Source organism: Panthera onca, chromosome B1, assembly GCF_046562875.1.
Source record: "Panthera onca isolate mPanOnc1 chromosome B1, mPanOnc1 haplotype 2, whole genome shotgun sequence".
Classification (NCBI taxonomy): domain Eukaryota; kingdom Metazoa; phylum Chordata; class Mammalia; order Carnivora; family Felidae; genus Panthera; species Panthera onca.
This window is the reverse complement of record NC_138342.1, coordinates 88165978-88180908: the sequence shown is the minus strand read 5'-3', so window position 1 is coordinate 88180908 and position 14931 is coordinate 88165978. Positions and strand designations below refer to the sequence as shown.

The following is a 14931-nucleotide window of genomic DNA, read 5'->3' as shown; positions in this document are numbered from 1 at the left end:
AGAGGGAAAAGAGTCTGCAGAAGAGCTTGAGGAGTCTGGAGAAGAAAGGAAAATTCTGATTGGTGTCAACCAGGCCAAGGATAAAATAGTGAGAAATACGGCAGAGAGATTGCATAAGTTTGTGGATGACAGAGCTGCCATTGTCTCCCAGTATGAGTACTTGCCCTGAAGCAATAACATTTTTGGCTACAGCAGAATAAAAACTACATTTCCTAGCCTCCCTTGCAATAGGGGTGGCCATATAATGAAATCTGCAAAAAGTTGTCCCGTGACAATATCCAGGAACTTCAAGAGGCAAATAGCTCATCATTAACCCCTTCTTCACCATATTTTCCTTTGTTCTGCTACCTGGAACTTGAACATTACCTTGTACATGAAGATATGGGTAAGGAAGAAGCTTGTATCCCAGAGGACTTTGCAGAGCAGAGCTGCTGTATAGATCTAAAATACGTGCCTTGAGACTATTACACCAAAGAGAAATGGACATCTCTTAATTAAGCTGGTAATGTTTTGTTTTGTTTGCTGTTTCTACCAGCTGACCTTAATTCTAATCAACACACTGTTTCTTCTTCTTCCATAAGAAAATATTTTGGGAGGAATCATGACAGTTGAAGGGACCCTCTTTACTGCCCATAAAATCTAACTCAAAAATTCTATGAAAATATTACCTAAATTGTTACTTATGAAGAGTTTAATGGACTGGATGTTTATTTCCCCCTAAAATCCATATGTTGAAGCTTTAACCCTCAGTGTGATGGTTTTGGAGGTGGGACTTTTGGGAGATACCCAGGTTAAGGTTAGATAGTGGGTGTGGAGCTCACATGATGGGATTAGTGCCTTGTGAAAAGAGGAAGAGACATCAGAGCTTTCTCTATCCACCATGTGAGGATATAGTGAGGAGATAGCTGTTTGCAAAGTAGGAAGGGGGCTCTCACCAGGAATCAGACACCTTGACCTGGACTTCTCACCCTCCAGAACAGTGAGAAATAAATATCTATTTTTAAACCAACAAGTCTAAGGTTATTTGTTACGGCGGCCTGAGATGATCAAGACACAGGGATTAAAGTATAAAGTTACTGGGGTGCCTGAGTGGCTCAGTTAGTTGAGCATCTGACTCTTGATTTCAGCTTGGTCATGATCTCACAGTTTGTGAGATCGAGCCCTACGTCTACTCCCATGTCTAGTTCTGCGTCGGGATCTGTGCTGACAGAGCGGAGCTTGCTTCGAATTCTCTCTCCCTCTCTCTGCTCTCTCCATCTGCCCACACCTCTCCTTTATCTAAATAAATAAATAAATAAATAAATAACCTTTAAAAAAAGTACAGGGGTGGCTCAGTTGGTTGAGCGTTGGACTCTTGATCTTGGCTCAAGACATGATCTTATGGTTCGTGAGTTTGGTTGGTAAGTTTGAGCTCATTCATCAATCTCCACTATCAGTGTATTCTCTCTTCCTCTCTCTTTGTTCCTCCCCTGCTCACACTTGCATATGTGCTCTCTCTCTCTTTCTAAAAATAAATAAATATACTTTTTAAAAGTACAAAGTTACTCCTATTAGCAAGAAAAAATATGTAATAAGTTAAACTCTAAAAACCAACTACATACAGTGATGTTAAAAGAGAATTTTAGTTAAAATCTTAAGCATAAATTATGGTCTAAGATATATCCCAAAAGAAATTTCTGCAGTTCTAAGTAAAACTGGTTTGTCAAGGCAGAGTATACACAACACAGAGAAGGGAGTGAGAAGGCTTTGAGGACAAAGGGTAGATATGACCTACTCCCTAGAAAGAATGCCTAAGAACTGGGTGAGATAATATGAGCCTCTGGCTGTCACTCCCCTGAGGGACACACAGCTAAGTAAACCTGCCACCCCCAAATGAAAGAGCTTTGCTTGCAGCTTTTACCCAGGAGATGCAATGAGAGCTCCCCAGTTTGCTTAGCCTCCTTGGAGGAGAGCCCAGCTGTTGGGACTGAACAAGGCAGTAGATTAGCCAGCCAAAATGCCAGATCATGTATATGTTTCCTTCCTTTCCTTCCTAGTCCCCTTCTGTTCTCCAGGAGAGGGTAAAGTGAGGAGGGGAGATGAGAAGAAAGAAATTGGAAGAGTATATGCTGCTTACAGAAAACATCACCTTTGGCCTTGAGTCTTACTTAGTTCCTACCTAGCCTGGAAATAAAACTGACAACTAAGCATACCCTAGTGACCCTGGTTAGGGTTATGAAGTTTAAACCAAATACAGGTGCCAGGTGGTGCATGCAACCATGGGATTAAAGCAATCAAATCCCTTGAGTATCAATTTTAACAAGACATTTGTGAAAAAATCATTTTCATAGAAAAGAAGGCAATGGAAAATTTTTGTGAATTCTTTTTTTGTTTTTTTTTTCATGAATTCTTAAGATAAAATGAAACTTCAAAGTTGTTTCATGTCTGTGGCAGTGGCTTTGGGTAATAATTCGACATTCCTTGGTGCTCATACTTCTCTTTTGGTATCAGGAATATTTTGGTAAAAAATTTTCAGAAGCTCTGGAGTAAGATAAGTTCAGAAAAATGAATTTGGCAATTAGATTTGACAATTCTGAGCTCTCTGGTGACATGGTAACAGCAATTTCAGAGGCATCATGCGAGGCAGGATGGAGAGGTGAGGAAGTGGGACCAGTAAGGCTAGCTAATCTGTGAAGAGAAAAAAGAGAAAGGAGGGGAGCCACAATGGGGTTGTGGGGTCCTGTTCCATGGCCATTGCCGTGTCTAGTGCTGGGAGGACAGTGATCATTGTGAAGGGGTCTATCAAAGGAGAAGCAATTCTACAGCTGAGGCAGCATCCACCCAACATACCTGGCAGTTGGAAGTACCTAGATGCAGGGCAAGACAAACAGGAGCATTAGCGGGCATGGAGATGGACTGTGTATAATATGTAACAGGACTTGTATAAGGAAGAATTAGGATCTCCTTCTGGCTGTGTCCAGAGTTAGTGATGGCATTTGGGGCAAATCAGGCTCTTGCAGTGAGGTGGTTGGATGCTTCTTAAGTATTTCTCCAATGCTAACATTCAAGAATATTGCTGTTTATTTTGATGATAACTCATGGTCTCTTCCCGAACCTTTTTGACTTCCTGGATACTTTAACTCTAGGTGGGCATTTTTATAAAAAGTGGCACATTAAGAAAACACTAGCTCTCTGAGACTTGAAAGTTAAAACATTTCTACTGGCTGGATGAGGAAGAGATACATCAACTTTTCCCCCCTCAAGGTGGATAGCGCCAATGACTCTGTTCTTCGGCTAATCCACGACTCTCCATTTCTCTCACCTTAGTAAATATCTCTCTCAAGAGTGCTAGCCTCTGCTACAGCTAGCTACACTATACTACCCACCAGCCTCTGAAGATGCCACAGGGCAAACCACAGGCAGACTTGGTAACAAAAGCAACAACGATCACTGTGTTCCTTCTGTGGGCCAGCCACGGTACCGAACACTTCTCATTCTCTCCATCATTTATTTCATTCACTCAGTGCTACTGAGGACACTGTTCTAGGTGCTGGTGAAGCAACAGTAACAAAACAGGTAAGAATTCCTCCCCTCATGGAGCTTACATTCTAATGGGAGTATTCCTCATGTCTTGTACCCGTACGCCATGAAGGACTTGCTGTTCCCATTTGAAATACGAACAAATGAAGGTGGCATCTATTGCTAATTGCTTATCCATTCTTCCTTGTTCTAAACAAACAACATTTAGACCAGCAACGCACCCAATGAAAAATACTGACCTTTCTCCAATCTCTGGTAGTTAGAGGTGGCCAAGCACGTGTGTGAGTATGTATTTATGTGTGCATGTATACGTGTATGAAATGAAATGTGTGTGTGTGAAATGAAATCATGACATATAGGCTGAAGTCCCTGGGAAGGCTTGGAAACAAGCCTTGGAAGAAGGTGGTTTTGCTTTGATTGCCTGCAGGAAGGAATACTTGGCAGTGGAGGAGCCATCGTGAGTCCAGGAGGCCAAACACCACACAAGGACTATGAAGGAAAACGCTGCAAGGAGCCAGCATGTAGTCACCCCAGTTTTGGACTACTGAATTATGGATTTCTTGTTATGGGAGGAGAACGGCCCCTTTTCAGTTAAGTTCTTTGGTGAGGTCTCTATTCCAGGTAGGCAAGTGCAATCCTAACTGACCCCAGTGTCTTGGCCCCAGCCATAGGTCTAGTGGTGACAGAGTCAGCATGAAAGCACAGACTTGTCTCCCCACAAATGCCATGTTCTCTCTGGGCTACCGTGTACCTATAAGGCTTGTGCCTCTGCAAACGCCTTCTCATGTTCACCCCCTGCCTATTGGGAAAGTGTTCAGGGGCTCATAGAACTCTGGACTTGGCACTGTATTTCTATGTGTATTCTGCACAATATTTGTTTTTCCCACGCTCCATTCAGATCTGACTGCACAGCTAAGCCACGGACCTTCATGAGCCGGCTCCCCAGTGCAGGTTCCTAGAACTTAACATTCTCTTCGGAGAACAGAACTGTAGAGCTTGTTACTAAGCCACTCTGGCTTTATTTTTCTTCCAAGAAATAAGTCCTTGTAGCCCTAGAAAGCCAGCTTGACCACACTCAGGAGATTGGAAGCCCAACCCCACATCGTACCCTGCTGACGGCTTCCTGCTGATTTTTCCTTTCATGTATGGATTTGCTTATTCTTGACCTCCTCCCCACCCCCAAAAAACCTTTTTTCCGGCAGGCACGCTGTCTGATAGCTTTTCTGTTACTGCTGACATTTAGAATAAAATGCCCTCATCTGTCAGCTGCTGCATCTGGGGCTTGCCCCTACTGGCCTCACTTTCAGTATGTGGGTCTGGGATGTTCCCGGGCTGTCCCAGCTGGCCAGAATTAACTAAGTTGAGCCTACCTGTGTCCTGAGTACCACACACACACACACACACACACACACACACTGTAGAAGAATTATTCAGGTGAGCCACTTTGTGGCATTTCCCATATGGCAACATGACATGAATTATCAGTGACTAATGTTCTTCTCACAAAATCACTGCTAAAGGCACAGATTCCTGCTTCAGGGACGTACAAGAGACACTGCTTTAGGAAAACAAAGTACTGCCGTATAGAACAACAGTGCATCACCCACTACACCTTCAAAGAACAGAAAGCTCTAAATTGTCTTTCTCTCAAAGGAGAAACTCACCCTCAGGAAAAAGCATATGAGAAAGTGCAATTCCTTTACCACAAGCTTCTTTCAGCTCTGGTTCTCGCTATAGTGTGCCCGACGTAAGCACAGAAGATAGACTCAAACATATTCAAAACTCAGTCTTTCTTTTAATTCTTTGAAACATTACAGCATTGTTGCAAATGTATATAAGAGGAAGCAAACCCTGTTTTGGTTATCTATGTAACAAACCACCTCAACACTTAGAACCTTAAAACAGCGACTGTTTTGATTTTCTCTTACAATTCTGTGGGTTGGCTGGAATCAGGCATGTGGTTCTTCTGCCCGCCTCCACTCCCGATGCCTGCTGGGGCTGCAGTCATCCCAGGGCTTAACTGACTGGTTGGTCCAAGATAGTTCATTCACAACTCTGGTGCCTTGGCAGGGACAGATGGAAGGCTGGCACCAGCCAGGATTCTGGGACAGCTGAGCCACTTTCTCACCCTATATAGTCTCAGGTCTAATCTCTTTCCATATGACCTCTCCATGTGGTATTTCCAGCAGGGTAACTGGACTTCTTAAATGGCAGGTTCCTCACAAAAGAAGAAACTTCCAGGCTTTCTTAAGGCTTAGGCTCAGTAACTGACACAGTGTCACTTCCATTTCATTGTATGAGTTAGTGAGTCTCAGGGCCAGTCCAGAGTCAATATGGGACTAGACTGCATAGCAGCGTGAGAGGCATGGTCTATTGAGAGCCATCTTGGGAAAGTGACTACTGCATTGATATTCACTCTATCGAATGTGGAAATGATACTTGATATGTTAAATCATGCTTTGTGGAAGAAAACGTGTTGCCTTATTAGCTCTGTGAATCATCAAGATGCATAGATATTGGGAGCATCTAGAAGCTACACATATCCAGTGAATCTAAGTGTTTCAAAAACATGATCAGGACCTCTAGGGGGGAAAATCACATTTTATTCAATGGTTACATACACAAGAAATAAAGCTCGGTAAATAGATGGGTAAATTTAATATTCTCAGTATAGCAAGTTAGTAATATCATGTATTGGATATTTATTAAGAATAGGCACTGGGCCGTCATTATTTATACATGATTTTACTTAATCTTCAAATACTCTATGGGGCGAGTATTATTACCTCAAATTTCCACATGAGAAACTAAAGTTCCACGAGATTTTGTAACTTGCCTAAGATTGAACATGTAGTAATTGGATGAGTCAAGATGTATACCTAAGTTGACCTGATATTTAAACCCTTGCGTTTTTAAACTCTATCATTTTACTTGTTTTGTCTTTGTTCACTGTTTTCTTAAATTGTTACAGAATAATCATCCTTTTAAGTGGAAACAAGAGCCACATCTCATATTCCCATCTCTAAAGATTTAGAACCCATTTCCTACTTAGACAGCCTGCTGAAGTCAAGATTTTAAAATCCAGTTTTTATCTTGGCATGATAGTCCAGACCATTTCCCAGAGCTCTCATATCTACAAACATATGCCTCTGTGCTTAAACTTGAACTTCTTCCAAACCCCAAGGTTATTAGTGAGTAAAATCCTCCTTCTGGTTTTATCTAGGTATCTGGAAAGTTTCCCTTTGGCACTAGAGCCATGAATCACAACTTCTCATTCGTGCCATCTAAGGACAGAGAAATGGAATACCTGTGCTTGCATTTTGTGGTAACGTGATTTTGGAAACGTCTCACCAAAAATCAGGTTATCCTGGTGAAAGATTTAGTAGTAGAAATTGCTGTTGGTGGCATGGGGAAGAAATTGCCAGTGAACTCTGTATTGATTCGGCTACTATGTATGGGTCATGGAGGGCCTCCTTGCCACTATGCTCCAGACACATTAGGTTGTTGTTGTCCTTTATGAGAATTTCCTATACTCTCTTGCCTTGGGGCCTCTATGCCATTTGTCATTTAGAAAGTCATTTCCTTCAATCTCCACCTTTCTAAATCCTTCAAGTCCAAGCTCAAAATCCACTTTCCAGATCAAGCTTTTTTTCATCTAAGTTGAATTAATCTCTATGAATGTGTATTAGCTATTGCTGCAGGAAAAAAAAATCACCCGAAAACTTAAAGGTTTAAAACAACACTATTTGCTCACAATTCTCTGCATTGACAATTTGAGTGAGGCTCAGCTGGGGTGCCTTGTCTCCAGGTGTCATTGATGGGGTTACTCACGTGTTTGCAATCTGTAACCAGGGACCAGCTGGCTGAGGAGGCCGCACTCACATGTACAAGGCCTTGACTGTGTTGATTGAAATGTTGGGGGGCGCCTGGGTGGCGCAGTCGGTTAAGCGTCTGACTTCAGCCAGGTCACGATCTCGCGGTCTGTGAGTTCGAGCCCCGCGTCAGGCTCTGGGCTGATGGCTCGGAGCCTGGAGCCTGTTTCCGATTCTGTGTCTCCCTCTCTCTCTGCCCCTCCCCCGTTCATGCTCTGTCTCTCTCTGTCCCAAAAATAAATAAAAAACGTTGAAAAAAAAATTTTTTTTAAATAAAAAAAAAGAAATGTTGGGTAGTTTGAGCCTGCTCTATCCCTGAGCGGAGAGTGGATGTCACAAGGCTGTTGTAGAACATCATTTTGCCACATTTTATTGGTCAAAGCAAACCATAATGCTAACCCACATGTAAAGGGTACGGAAACTAAAATATGAATCCTACTCTTTCTTTTTCAAATATGGCCTTACTGTTTTATTTTTTAATTTATTTTTCTATAATCTTCCTCGAAGTTGCAATTTATGATTGGTAAATGAAATTCTGTTGAGTGAACATGATAACCACTACGCTATGGAAACGGTAAATGAAATTGTGAACACGTTCAGTTGAGCTTTCTCTCTAAACCATAGTATTTTTAGTTTCTAATTAACTAATTTTATACTTAACAGAAAATTGCAAAATAGTACAGGTAGTTTTTAGGTGTCCCTCACTCAGCTTCCCCAGGGTTAACATCTTGGATAACCACAGTACAATTGTCAGAAAAGGAAATGAACTCCGAGTGCTTTGGTACTGTTAACTAAACACCATATTTGAACGTCAACACTACATTCTTTTACTGTTCTAGAATCTATCCAGGCTTTCACTTGCATTTATTTGTTACTCCTCCTTAGTCTGCTGCAGTCTTAAACTACAGCAGTTCCTCCGTCTCACCTTATCTTTAATTAATTTGACATTTTAGAAGAATATCAATCCATTATTTTGTCAAGTGTCCCTTATGTGAGTTTGCTAATGTCTAGTGTTTTCTCGTGATCAAACACAATTGCACATATTTGGGGCAAAAGTGATACAGGTATGATGTTGTGTCCCCCTCAGTGCATTGTACTAAAGGTTTATGATGTGAATGCATGTTATTTCCTGGCATCTTTGACCTTGATCATTTGGGTTAGGTGGTCTTTGCCTGGTTTCTCACTGTAAAATTACCATCTTTCCCTTTAAGGTTAATAGTCACTTAGGAGAAACTTTGAAACTATGGAAAGTATATTTCTCCTCAAACTTTCAGGCACTAAATCAAACACTGATCAGTGGATTCTGTCTGCAACAATGACGGTACTGTTTGGCTAATGGGGGTTTTCGATTTTCCTCTTTTCTTCTATATCATTGAAATCTACTATAAAAAAGACCTTTCCTTTCTCCTCACTTATTTATATCAGTATGAACTCAATATTTATTTTATTCTATGGGTTAAAATCCAATACTACCATTATATATGTTGCTGCTCAAAAACTTAGGCCATATTTTTTTTTAAGTGGGAAAATACTCTTCTATAAGTGCAGAGGCACTTAATAAGCTTAAAGAAAATTCTGCTAAATGGAAAATATTAAAATTATGATTACATATCTCTTTATATTGAAATACATAAATATTTGGGCTGAAATATTTCCAAAAGTACTGACTTTTAGCCTCCATTTGGATTCTTTTCTTTATTTTTGCAAAATAAGCTCACCAAAAAGGTGTTTCTATTTATGATTTTTGAATATTTTTCCAAATATCGATCTTGTAAAATCTGGTACAGGATATAACTTTATCCTATTTAATAGGAATTCCATCAACACTTCTTTCCATAAGTCAAGTTTTCTAAAGTAGAATTATAGAGTTTTAAAATGAAATCTTTCACTTAATAGAAACTCTCATTTTTAAAGCTAATTCCTTGTTTCAGTAGGGATAAATTTCAATGTCTTCCCATTTGCAATTTTGTGCTTAATAATTATAATTTTACAGATTAAAAAGCTGATGTTACTTCCCCCCCTTTCTTTGTTGAATATTTTAACTAAAGACTTCTAACTAATTTTGAACAGAATGTCTATTTCTAAAAGTTGATCAGTGACACTAGAAGCAAATAAAGTGTTAGTCATGCATAAGATTGTTTTTTAAAGACATCAACTTTATCCTCCAAATATTACATGTATGTAGCTTATTCTAACTTTGTATATTTAAACTACTTGTGAATTTTGACTACAGTCACCATGTCAATTTACAGAATATCACAGCTTTTGTACATAATCACCATGATCAATCTCAAGTAAATTTCTGCTCCATATTTTTCTTACTTTGGTAAAAACATTATTTTACTGAGTTGCTGTGCTACTCGCAAATATGTACTCATATTATCACTTGCATTCACTAGTTTACTTTTAAAAATAACACTAACATTTACAATAAGTTCAGAAAATTCCCCTTTGACACAGTAAACTTCCAAAAGCTTTTCTTCAGTTCTGTGAATTGGTTAAACATTTTTAAATCATTGTTGGAATTAACTGATTTTTTTTATTTAACTCATCTGCTCACACTGTTATAAAAGTGTCATAATTTAACAGTTTGTAAACTCTTCTGCTATTGGTGTCAACTCATTAATAGCCATTGCTTTACATTCTCACAGGCCTGAGGAAACTCAGAACTAAAACTGAGAGAATTAACTTAGGAGAACTGTTCTTTGACCTAATGAAGCCCTGCTGCATGAAGTGCTATGGAAACACATCTTCCGCAGCCGCAAGTGCTAAACCACACGCACCTGGGCTCAAAAGTATGGGTAAGATTTCAACAAGTGGGAAGGAGGTCAAGAAGAAGTTTCCAAGTGAAGTAGCGGCATGAACAGAAGCACGGTCAGGAAATGCCAAATGCCAAGGTGTTAAAATAATGGGCACAAGGGTGCCTGGGTGGCTCAGTTGGTTAAATGTCTGATTTCAGCTGAGGTCATGATCTCGCTGTTTGTGAGTTCGAGCCCCACGTCTGTACTGACAGCTCAGAGCCTGGAGCCTGCTTCAGATTCTGTGTCTCCCTCTCTCTCTGCCCCTCCCCTACTCATGGTCTGTCTCTGTCTCTCTCAAAAATAAATAAACATTAAAAAAATTTAAAAAAAATAAAATAATAGGCCCAATCTTCTTAAAACAATAACTAACGTTTGATGTAGGTGTTGCTGTTCCTTCAGCAGATTTCTGTCTTCTGCTTGTCTTAGGGTCAGCAATAGCATTTAGGACCCCGTGGTGGATGTCAAGTATCCTGTGTGTTATGGGTTCGTCATCAACTTTCTTGAGAAACAGAAGATCAATACTGAATTTTTATAAAATATGCATAGATTAAACGCTTGCTTCTGAAAGGGTTTATTGCAAAATAAAATAAGCATAACCAGATAATTAAAAAGTTATGGATTCATATCATAAGATAAATTACCAGACTATTGTAGCAACAGTATCTGGATACTCTCTGTGGCAGGACTGCTAAGCCTCTACTTCCCACACATTTTTCACTTACAAATAATCTTTAATTCCCTATATGTTTCACTAAAACCCACTGACTATTATCCTGGTGGCTTCATGGCTCTTACAGGTCATGGCATGGGCCACCCATCATGGGCCACCCATCACAGGCCATGATAGACTAGGTGCTCTACCCAGTGGCAGCAGGATCTGTAGAATCAGATACATCTCCTGCTACCACCAGAAAATGTTACTAGCTGCTCGTGTCCAAATGCCATCTTTTTATCAGCCAACATCGTGCATGTTGCACTTCATAAGGTTGGGAAAGGGGAGATGAGCAGTCTTTCGGAGTTTAGCATGTGTTATGGTGAGAACTATGTCAAGTGCACCTGCCTCTTATATTCTATTAGGAGAGACTGGTTAGAAATTGAAGTACAATGAAGAGGTCTTACCAACTCTCTTGTAGTGCAGCTATTAATAATGATCCTCTTTAAAAAGGAGAAAATCCAGGACAAATGCTCAACTGGACTGGCTGCTAGAAGAGAAGGCTAAAACCAGAATGTTCTAGGTAAATCAGGATACTTCTCTTCTTAAACCGGAATTGTCTTTGACTCCAGCACATGCAACCAACCCCTAAGTCTTGTTTATGTTTTATCTGACATTTCTCTTGAATTTGACCCCCAGTTTTTATTCTCACTGTATCCACTTTAGCCTAGATAATTGTTACCACACAACTGTGTTATTTATAAGAACCTATTTACAGATCTACGACCCATTTTCTCCTTCTATCCATTCTCTTCAACTTACCGTAGTTTTCTTTCTCCAGAAACTTGTGTGTCTCATCACACCCTTGCTGACAAAATCTTTTAATGGCTCCTCAGGACCTGCAGAGTGAATTCCAAATTTGATTCGAAGTATAGTCCGCCCCTATTCTACACTGACAGATTCATTTCTTACTCCTTCCTTCCATGAATCCTTCACTCCCGCTTGGCTTGATCTCTCACCATTTCCTAAAAATGCTTGGCATTTGGCATTTGCTGTCCATGCTTGTGTTCATGCTGTTGCTTCTACTTAGTCTTTGGGACCTGGACCTCACTTGTTGAAATCTGACCTGTAAGTCCAAGTAACATCTTCAAGAATCCTTTTGTGACTCCCCATCTAAAAATACTTTTTATCCACTGAAGTTCCACAATAGTGTAGAAAATAGTCTGAGGGTGTATTATACAAACACCTTCAATTCAAAGAGCTTTTCAGTGGCAAACTCTTGAAGGGCAGAGATGATCTCTTTCATCTTTTGATACCCAACAATGCCGCACAGTACCTTTGAACATGCTGCTACCTACTAAATATTCACTGAGTGAGTTAGTAAATGAATGGCCAATGAGTCCACACTGAAGTAATAATGAATAGAGTCCTTTCTTTAGAAAATATATTTACAACTTGATGGAAACTGTTCGTCAGTTTGGTCTGTCATAACAAAATACCACAGACTGGGGGGAGGAAGGGCTTAAACAACAGACATTTATTTCTCACAGTTCTGGAGGCTGAGAAGTCCAAGACCAAGGTGCCAGCAGATTCAGTTCCTAGTGGAGACCTCCTTCCTGGGTTGCAGACAGCTCCCTTCTTGTGTCCTCACGTGGTGAAGAGGGAGAGAGAGGACTCTGGTCTCTCTCTCTTTCCTTATAAGGATACTAATCCCGCCATGGGGGGACCCATGATTCATCTAAACCTAAATTACCTCCCAAAGGCCTCACCTCCAAATACCGTTACATTGAGGGTTAAGGCTTCAGCATATGAATTTTGGGGAACACAAACATTCAGTACATAACAGGGACATTCAGTCACAAATAATGATTAAACATAAACCTGTCAGTAGGAGAATCTTTTTGAGTGAGCTGACCTTTTGGTCTGTAAAACACTACAAATAGGTTAATTCACCTTTGCATAGTCTCAGCCTTGCTTATTAAACTTTGAGTCTTCCGTAAATACTAAACAAGATCAATTTCATTTTTTATAACTCTGATTTCCATTAACAAAGACATTATGAATAAAGATACAAGGTGCGAGTGTGTGTTTGCATCTCTGTATATATCTCAAAGAAAGGATCTACATCAAACTGGTAACAGTGGTTACTTACAGGGAAGATAGTGGCATTGGAGGGGTGTATTATTCTTGTACTCCTGATATGTTTCAATAATTCTGTAGTGAACATACATTGCATGTTATGTGTAAAATAGAAAAAAACAAAATTTAAAGAAGTCTTAGCCTCCATGGCACTATGTGTATGATCTCTCAGAAGTGTGACCTGCCTTCAAAAAGTTCACAACACAGTATTCCCTTTGAAACTCCCAAGAAATGAGGGGAATAAAAATTTGGCTCAATGCTTTTTCAATGACAAATCTTACCAGAGTAAGAAAATAATCTATGACTGAAAGTAAAAATCTATTTGGCAAGTAAATAATATAGAGAAAAAAGAGAAAAGCATGGGAAAGTAGAACTCGTGTGTTTTATATATTATAAAATCCCTTTACGCAAAAAATTTTACAATCCCAAAGTCCATGGATTCATAGGCCTAAGATCTGAAAAACACTGTGACTAAAATCATTAAAGCTATTAAAGTATTTAAATATTTAATTCTTTAAGGATCAAGTAAGTGTTAGCCATAAAACAAAATGAGAGAACATCTGGAAGGCAAAGAGGTTGAAAGATTGAAAATTAAAAAGCAAATGGTGTGCTTAGTGCTACTGTGGGACCTCGGCAAATGGATATAAACCCATTTGAAGATAAATACAGAGTTTGTGTAATTACAATGAGCCTGAAGATGGGCTTAGCATTTATACATCTCCCGGGAAGCTTAGTGAGTCAGAAACATAAAACCAAAGCAAAGGGAGGTTATTAAAATATTATTTCCTGTTGTATTGTAGAACTGGAGAAGAGAATAAACATACCGATTACTTGCATGGCCGGTTCCACGTCTGTTGTGGCCTCTTCCAACAATGACAACAGCTTGGCTGATATCTGATGCACGGATTCAATGTTGCTAAACAAGCTATCCACGTCCAGCCGATCAATCTGAAGAAACACAAACACTGAGCATCAGCTGATGGAGAGAGACGCAATGTATTTAGGACATTTTCTCCTGCTAAACAGTAAGCATTTTCTGTGTCAGCCCATGCTGCTTCCATCAACCGTTGCTGTAAACATTCTTATTTGGGATTTCTAGAGTAAATGTGCAGTTTTTCATGCAAAAAAAAAAAAAAAAAAGGATGGTGCATCTGTTACCTTTTTCTTTATTTTGACCAAGTTTTAATGAGTTGGATGTACATGTGCATATTCCTATAAGAACCAGATTATGAAGAAGACGTAAGCCACCTAATCAGTATTTTTATTAACTGCCATCTCTGAGGGTATTGTACCAGTGTGTATGAATTTAGAACACTTTAATGCTTATACAGCAGAAGTCAGACCTCACTCTAGGCAAGTAACTATTTTCAAAGCTGTTCTAAAACCACAGATGTTCTAAAAGCGATGACAAGTAGATGTACTGAATTGCTTCCTGCTTTTTTTCTTAAAAGAAATGTGAATGGAAATTTCACCAAACATGTTCTACTAATTAAAGTTTCATCATATTTTGTAACTTCATGCACCCCCTCAAAAACCAGTATAATCATTCCTAGATCTTAGAGCCGGTGCTTATAATATTTTATTTATTCATTCATCTCTCCTTCGTTAAGTATTTCCTGAGGGTCTTCTATGTCTCAAGAATTATAATGAAACCAAACTCTGTCAGAGGCATTGGATGATTAGTAGAGGGATGACCAATCATCCTAAGCTATCTAAGTAGAATTTGGTGAGATATGTGCCCTGATATTGCTGGATCTTACTCTAAATCTTTCTCTTGAGTTTAAGTCTGATCTCCTTTCATAATCAGATAGCATCTAATTGGCTCATGAGCAGATTGATACAGGCTTCACTGGGCTACCACTGGGAATAGGAGTAGGAGTAGGAGTACGTGAGGTCATAGGTGGGCAATCAAGTCATCAATCACCAAGTAAGTCATGGAAGAGCTTCA

At 39.6% G+C, this 14931-nt stretch overlaps 1 protein-coding gene across 2 annotated transcripts in view; it reads right to left on the bottom strand.

Annotated features, from left to right (window-relative positions):
* Positions 1–14931, bottom strand: part of ARHGEF38 (Rho guanine nucleotide exchange factor 38) — a 131073-nt gene that overhangs the window by 54314 nt on the left and 61828 nt on the right. For both annotated transcript variants that reach the window (XM_060654492.3, XM_060654493.3), the window contains exon 3: positions 13808–13931. In XM_060654492.3, the coding sequence (XP_060510475.1) occupies positions 13808–13931 (124 nt within the window). The remainder of the gene's footprint in view (positions 1–13807; positions 13932–14931) is intronic.